At 51.0% G+C, this 6960-nt stretch overlaps 1 protein-coding gene across 1 annotated transcript in view; it reads left to right on the forward strand.

The window, feature by feature from the left end:
* The window catches only part of WIPF3 (WAS/WASL interacting protein family member 3), a 20571-nt gene that overhangs the window by 3768 nt on the left and 9843 nt on the right, over positions 1-6960 (forward strand). The window contains exons 5-6 of the mRNA XM_011361733.2: positions 2325-3068; positions 6450-6599. Of these exons, the coding sequence (XP_011360035.1) occupies positions 2325-3068; positions 6450-6599 (894 nt within the window). The remainder of the gene's footprint in view (positions 1-2324; positions 3069-6449; positions 6600-6960) is intronic.

Below are 6960 nucleotides of genomic sequence, written 5' to 3' on the forward strand. Positions count from 1 at the left end.
GCTTCATATTTCTTATGTCTTTGATGCCTCAGCTGGGATGACCGGCCTGACCGATCCATGTGGTCTCTCCTTATCTAGCAGACTTTTCAGGGTTTGTTTTCATAGTCGTGGCAGGGTTTCAGCAAAGAAGACAGAAGGATATAAAGTCTCTTGAGGCTTAGTCTTGGAATTGGCACAGTGTTACTTCCTACCAAAGCAAAGCAAGTCACAAAGCCAGCCCAAGACAAGGGTGAGAAAAGAGACTTCACCTCTCGGTGAAAGGAACTGCAAAATCACCTTTCAAAGGTTATGGAATCAGGACTGAATGGATAATCAAGGCCATTTTTGCAACCAGTCTACCACAGTCATGTGTGTTGTAGTGGGTATCAAATGTTTTGAAAGCATTGCATCAAAATCAGGCAAATACATATTTATCATGTGAAAAAAAAAAGTGTTTTCCTTATTACTGTGCTCTTTAGCCAGCAAGGTGAATAAACTCTAAGAAGTTCATTATTCTAGGGACTATCAAACCCAAAACATTCCTGGTATAGAATCTTCTACCATGTGACTTTGCTGACTTTCTCAGTGGGCTCTGTGGCTGTTTGACCGTATGGGGTGTGTTTGCTGCCATCGCCTACTGATAAAATTCAGCAGAGATAAGGGCTCTAGGATGCTCTGAGATCCAACTGGAACCTTCTCAGAGACCATTTCATTCCTCGTTTTTGCTGCGGGTTTGTCAGATAAGAAAGTGTGAGGTCAAGTTGAAAAAAAGAGCTGGCATTCTTCGGTGCCCTCTTCTTTTTCCAACTTCCTGAGTGGTATCAAAAAAATATCCTTTGGGAAACTTCTACTGACTTCTCTTCACAGAGATGAAGATAGGAGAAATAACCCGCAGTCAGGTTCTAACAGAGACCAGCCACCGGAAACCGGCAGTATTCCTCCATGTCTCCAATAAGACACACTTGTCAGATGTTTGAGGCACTATGTTTGTGAAGACAAGAATCGATCTCTAGAGGAGACCGAAATCCATAACGACGTGATTAACGATGCCTGTTATAGGACGGAAATTCAAGGACAGAGCCAATAGGTAGATCCATGTCGCAGTATGACAGCCATGGCTCTCCTCTCTCAGAACTCTCCCATCCGTCCCCTTGTCGTTCAGAGAAAAGGTCTTTGGCCTTTGCTGCCTCTCTGACCTTCTTGCTGGCTCACGCCCTGCACTGCTCCAGCCACACTGCCTTCCTGCTGTTCTTGCACAAACCAGAAAATATAGGGTTGCTGAAATAGGGAAAAAGTCTCCCCCAGAATTCCTTTGAGGGAGAACACTGTATTTATTAGGAAGAAGTATTTTTAAATGCCTTCGAGGTGGAGAGTGACTCTGAGAGGGCATGGGGAAGCAGTGGTTACAGAACTCCCATGGAGTAAACAGGAAGAGGAACATTTTCCTCCTTAAGCAAAGGGAAAAAACGGGTAAGAACTAGCAGTCTGGCGGAAGGGCACGTGCCGAGAGTGACAAGGCCACTCCCGGGGACCACACTCTACACTAGTCTTCCACCGAACACGTGCTTTCCATGAGCGGTTTGTTGTTGTTGAGTTCCAGAGGCCTTGGATTTCAAGGTGGGGTCAGTGTGGCGTGGGGAGGTACTGGGTCAGGAAGCCAGGAGCCCGGGAGACCATGAGCGCCTTAGAAATGGGCACACGTCTTTGGGAAGAGGCGCTCTGAACTTCCAGAGGCCAAGAGACTGGGAGGTTCAAGGTCACTGGACCAGGATCCCCAAGGCAGGATGTGTTCCTACCGACTTGGGAGTTACCTTATATATTCAGGAAATTGTGAAGCTTCTGCTCTCTACAGAAACGAAGTCCTTGTTCACAAGGACAAGTGAGGAACACCTCCCTCACCAGGAGATTCTGGTTGACACCTGAGCATCCAATCTGGGACATAAGGGTTGATGGACCTAGTGGGCAAGAATGAATGAGTGTGATGGTGGCCTTGGGATGAGGAAGGACAAAGGAGCGGGGAGCAGTCCTGTGCCCAGGGCCGGGAGCCGGGAGGTGCTTAGCAGATGAGGATAGAGGTGCAATGCAATATGAAAGCTGGCGTCCTGAGCTGGGCTCCTCTCAGAGCTGGACAGCACAGTAGTGCTGGCAAGGACCTGGGGGCAAGTCCAGCTCGCCCTCTCGTGTGACGGTTCCTGCACCCGAGGCCCCTCAGTAGACACGCAGGCAGAGAGCATCCACCGTGCAATCCACTGACATCAGGCTTGAGAGTGTGGGTCATGCCTCCCACACGCTTGAGGTCTCTTTCCTCTGTCGCCGATCTAACTCGGAACTTGTCTCACTTACAGGTGGCAAGACAGGGCAGGCCCCTGGCTCCCGCGCGCCTTCTCCCCGGCTTCCCACCAAAACTGTCAGCAGCCCGCTGAACCCCCCAGCATCTCCCAGGCTAGGAAATGCCTCCGAGGCGCACGGTGCTGCCAGGACAGTCCCTCCTCGGCCCAGCGTGCCTGCCCCGCCTCCTCCGACCCCGCCCCCACCTCCTCCACCCTTACCCCCACCCCTGCCCCCTTCCTCCCCCATCAGAGTTCCACTGGTGTCCCCACCTGGCCCACAGACCAAAGGGAATGCGCTGGTAGTTGCGCCCTTTGTGCCCGCTGCACCTCCCCCAGCCCCTCCCCCACTTCCCCCGGCCTCCGCTCTCAGTGACAAGGCAGCGAAGCCTCAGCTCGCCCCCTTGCCCCTCCCGCCCATCCCACCGCCCCTCCCTCTCCTCCCTCCTTGCGGGTACCCTGGGCTCAATGCCGATGCAGCCAGCCCCGCCCAAGATGCTCGGGAGCCTCCCGCCCCTCCCCCGCCACCGCCCCCACCACCCCCACTCCCCCTTCATACCTCGTGTACCCCGAAATCCTCAGTGCCTGTGCCCCCTTTGCCAGGCGCTAACAGCGGCAGCGAAGCCCCACCCCCGTTGCCCCCTAAGTCCCCCAGCTTCCAAGCGCAGCCACCGAAGCCCGGCTCGCAAGCCTTGCCGGCGCCGCCTGCCCCTCCGGGGTCACAGACATTCCTGCAGAAGAAGAGGCCAGGCCGAGGCCCAGGTAAGCACCGCTGTTCTGGACGGGGGTGGCCAGGGCAGCGGATCGCTTGACCGTTGCCAACAATTATGGAGGCGGAAGGCCACGGGCAGCAGCCCACTCCTAGGAGCCACTCGGGAACACCTTGGGAGGTCTTAGCTCGGGATCTGAGGTGAGAACAGACCTATTCATTGACCCCGTGAAGCAGAGTGAAATCTCATCGCATGGGACTTTCCCTTGCTAGAGAAAGGAAACCGAGAGTGAGGGAGCCTGGAAGACTTTTCCAAGGTCATGCAGACCCCTCGCCGGGATCTTGCCATTACTAGCTGTGTGACCCTGGGCCATCACTTAGCCTCTCTGTGCTTTCTTCCCCTCAGCTGTAAAATAGGAACAGCAATAGCTCCCTCTCATGCAGCTGCTGGACCTGGGCCTGGCACCAGTGAGATCTAGAGGAGGGTTGTTTGTTCTTGCCACCCTGGTACGGACCCCAAATCTTCTCCCTGGGATGGAGGGGCTGTGGGTGCAATTTGTGTCAGAGCCAGCTCTCCCATTCAATTTTTGGCTGAGTGATTCCAGTCTGGCTGCCAGCGGGAATCTTCACCGGTCCTCAGGAGATGGGATTATCACGCTGCCTTATTTTTGGCAGATCCTCCAGCTGACTCAAAAAACTGAGTATCTGTATTTTCAGCCAAATATTAAGAATAATTTCGTCACCCATCCAGCAGCGATGACTTTGGATTAGGTACAGATGTCCCATGACTGTGATCTGTGTGGAGCGCAGTGGCTACATTCACTTTTGGTGTCCTTCTGAGTGGAAATCACACCCACACATACACACTCACACACACGCTCATCCACACATGCAAACACTCATATCCACACACATCCCTCAACACACATCCGCACTTATACACATATTCCTTGGTCTTTCAGAAAGTCTTTTGGTGTAGAAAGTCTCTTAAATGTATTTCTTTGCATTGAAAATAATACAAGCTCATGGTAGAGTAAACAGATAAAAATTGCAATCGCCGATAACAACATCACCCAGAAGTAAAACTGTTGTATTCAGATGTTTCCTTTCCTTTTTTTTCTATATCTATATATTTACATTGTTACTACTATTTATATATACTCTTTTCTATTTTATTTGATATTACATTGAAAACAAATTTGTCAAATCATTAAAATTTATAAGCACATTCGTGTGATAATCAGTCTATGCCATATTTATAGTATTATGAAGTTAATTATTATTTTTTTTTATTATCAAGAATATTGCAGGAAATATTTTCATAGCAATTGTAGTCTACATTTTGGATGTTTTTTTAAAGATGGATTCCCAGAGAAAATTCTTGGTACAAAGAGCAAGAATATTTTTAAGGCTCTCAGTTGCAAGAGACAAGGTTTTAATCATTCTTTTTTTAATTGACTAGTCACCAGAAAAGCCAGCATTAGTACTGGTGAGCCCTTTCTGTCACTTGTGATTCTTAAATATTCATTATGTGGTTTAAAAAAAAAAAAACAATGCTTTAAGTTTAGAGAGATCTAAGTCCAAATTCTGGTTTTCTCACTTACTCCTGTGTAACCTCATACTAGTTTTTTTTTAATGTTCTTGAACCTTGCTCTTTTTTTGACAAATGAAAACAATAACACTTTGCACATAGGATTGTTACGCATATTAAAGGAGAAAATGCGCTTGAAGCGCTGTGCATGTCGCCGGGCTAGGCAGCGTCATTTCCTTTCCTTCTCTCTCGTCAGGTAGAAGGGCAGCTTTTCATCTAGAAGAGGGGTCAGCAGCCCCTTAACCCCTTTAGTCGGCTTGTGGGAGCCAGTAAATTCTAGCGGTGCCTGGTATCGAGGAAGGAAAGACCAGAAAGGGGAGGAAGGATGAGATTATTTTCTTTAAAAATCTCAAAGGAAGCAGACTGTTTGTCCACCCACAGGCACAGACCTGTGCGCACACATCCACCCACCTTACACCCGGGTTTGCTCAGGTTCAGGCTGTGGCTCCATCAGAAAGTGCAAGGCCCATGCCAGGAGCTGGGGAGGGAGCCTGGCAGCTTGGACCTGGGCACAGAGGGCGGTGCAGAGTGGCTCATACTCATATAGGAAGGCGGGACCGTCAGATGCCTCTTTGGAGGTGGGCAGACAGGATGGACTCCAGGCCCCCCTCGGTGATTCTTATCCTCAGAGAATGCTGCCAGTTCTTGGGGGCAACCCTAGCTCCTTGAACTATAAGCTGGATTTCTGGGCCTTGGTCACATGAGCCTGGTGTAGACTGGGAATGTGACCAAGAGGCGACAGACTTGAGGTGCAGCTGAAGAGTGAGGAGTAGGGGACACAGCTGGGATGTGGGGAACTGGAGGGCAGGGGACCAGGGGCTGAGCAGATGGCTGGTAGGGTCTGGGAGCTGCCCTTCTGCACTGGGTCTGGAACCGAAGGGCGGGGAGGAGCCCTGACGGTGGCAGGTGACAGAGAACGGCTGGCCGAGCGGACGCCTTGGCCTGCCCTGGAGCGGTAAAATCAAGGCCAGGAGCTGAAGCTCATCTGGCCTCTTTCATCGTGTCTTTGGATGTGAAACCTAGTTTTCCATGAATAAAACAAAGGTCATTTCTGCTCAGGCCAACTGCAGGGGAGAGAAAGGGGTTGTAATTGTGAACATCTTAGCGCAGATCATAGCAGCGCAGTTGTCATGTCATGAGGTGGAATCAGTAGAATATCTGCCCGCACGGAGGTGCCAAGACAGTGCTCGTTTATTGCCAAATGAGTCATACAAAAAAGTACTGGCAAAACAGGGCGCGCCTCCCATAGCGGTCACCAGGGAAGGTTTGATGATGTAGCTGGGATTCGAATTGGGCCCCGGGTAGACGGGGTGGACTTGGCTGGAAGGAGAAACAAGGTCTGCGATGCAGGGGAACCAGTGTGAGCAGAAACTGGCAGCAGCAAGCCCCCGACAGCTCGACAGCTCGACAGCTCGTTCCTCTAGCCTCCCTCTGAGCTGGGCCTGCGGACAGCCCCTCCCTCTCGTCCAACTAGGACACTGCAGTGGTTCCCCTTTTGTGGGCGGTGCCAACTGATGACATCATCGTCATTATTAGCATCACCGCGGCTAACGATTACTGAGCCTCTGCTACATGCCGCTTGACTTAACCCTCTCAGCAACTCTGGGAGGTGTGTGTACCAGGATTATTCCCATTTGACAGATGAGGAAACAGAGGCACAAAAAGTTATTATCCCAGCGGGAGAAGCTGGATTCAGTCCCAAGCAGGTTGGCTCCAGAGGCTGCCCTTTTACTCACCTTGTCATATTACATCCAAAGATCTCAGTACCTCACCTTTCACAGAAGGTTAGAGCGGTCACCGTCCCCATTCCTGTATCTGAACACACCATGGTCTTCTCTGTCAGGGACCAGCGGAGGAAAACTGAATCCGCCCCCGGCACCCCCTGCGAGATCACCCACCACAGAGCTTTCAAGCAAAAGCCAGCAGGCCCCAGCCTGGACCCCGACACAGCAGCCCGGAGGGCAGCTGCGGAATGGAAGCCTGCACATTATCGGTAAGTGGGGTCGCTGCCAGCTATGTTGGCTGCCAGTGAAGAACTGGTTTCCCCGGGCTCAGGAGGGAGTTTGCCAGCCTGTGGTGCTGTCATTTTTAGGGCAAATGCTTTGCAGGAATAGTGGCTCACTGTGGCACAGAACAACCTACAGGTTGTGTTAAACATAGGGTTTCTCTTGAGGTTTTTCTGGGGGTTCCAGAACCCACTCTCCAACCTCCCGATGGAGCTTAGACAGAGGGAAGAAAACCAACTTTCAAATTCTGTGTGTGTGTGTGTCTCCATGGAGAAGTCTATGCATAGGGTTAAAAGAAGAGAGTGATTTAGACAAGGTGAATGAATGAACGAAGGCTCAGCAGGCAGG

This window comes from Pteropus vampyrus, unplaced genomic scaffold (assembly GCF_000151845.1).
Source record: "Pteropus vampyrus isolate Shadow unplaced genomic scaffold, Pvam_2.0 Scaffold69, whole genome shotgun sequence".
NCBI lineage: Eukaryota > Metazoa > Chordata > Mammalia > Chiroptera > Pteropodidae > Pteropus > Pteropus vampyrus.